The sequence below is a fragment of the Phytophthora parasitica genome, assembly GCF_000247585.1.
Source record: "Phytophthora parasitica INRA-310 unplaced genomic scaffold supercont2.377, whole genome shotgun sequence".
NCBI classification, from domain to species: Eukaryota; Oomycota; class Peronosporomycetes; order Peronosporales; family Peronosporaceae; genus Phytophthora; species Phytophthora nicotianae.
This window is the reverse complement of record NW_008649363.1, coordinates 1-626: the sequence shown is the minus strand read 5'-3', so window position 1 is coordinate 626 and position 626 is coordinate 1. Positions and strand designations below refer to the sequence as shown.

Below are 626 nucleotides of genomic sequence, written 5' to 3'. Positions count from 1 at the left end.
CCACCGACACAACGCACAAAACTACAAGATAGTTCTTCATCACCGTACCCACCTTCCGATGTAGCACTTAGCAAGAAGGTTGGTGACGCCAGCAATTCCAGTAAAACCGAAGAACAGCCCGAAGAGAAAGTTGCAGCCATTCCAATCCGCGCAGTTAATATTATAAATGTCCCTAAACCGCAGCGTCGCGGAAACTCCAGGGTGACAACAAAGCAGCTTCGGCAAACCAAACTCAATCGTAACCAATATCGGCTTGCTGTTCACAAGTATCCGACTGGTCTCACTGTGTCGTTAAACCAGCTTCTGGTATGACGTCGAACTTGAAATTTGTGCTGGAGATGTTAGACAAGTATCCCGTTCAACTTGAAGACCCTTATCTGCGATCACGCAATATTGAGTGCCAGTGGGAAGCACTGCGGCCAAAGGATTACATGCATAACTTCGTAATCCCTGTTGACCTCACGCGTTCATTTCAGGCAGCGGTCACAACTGCAAAGCAGGAACAGCGCAGACCAAATGATCTCCAAGAAAGTGTGAAAAACCAAGGTTTCGTGCTCGATGTTGTGGCTACAGTCGATCCAAAGTTGTGGACGCTGTTGGTGAGGAACTGGTTTTCGACTACGGCT

The 626-nt window shown here is 47.9% G+C and overlaps 1 protein-coding gene across 1 annotated transcript; it reads left to right on the top strand.

The window, feature by feature from the left end:
• Nucleotides 1–308: 308 nt before the first annotated feature.
• Nucleotides 309–537, top strand: PPTG_24921 (hypothetical protein; the record flags this gene model as incomplete). Its single annotated transcript, XM_008918922.1, has 2 exons — nucleotides 309–403; nucleotides 477–537. The coding sequence occupies 2 exons, from the start codon at nucleotides 309–311 to the stop codon at nucleotides 535–537; spliced, it is 156 nt and encodes a 51-aa protein (XP_008917170.1).
• Nucleotides 538–626: the final 89 nt, after the last annotated feature.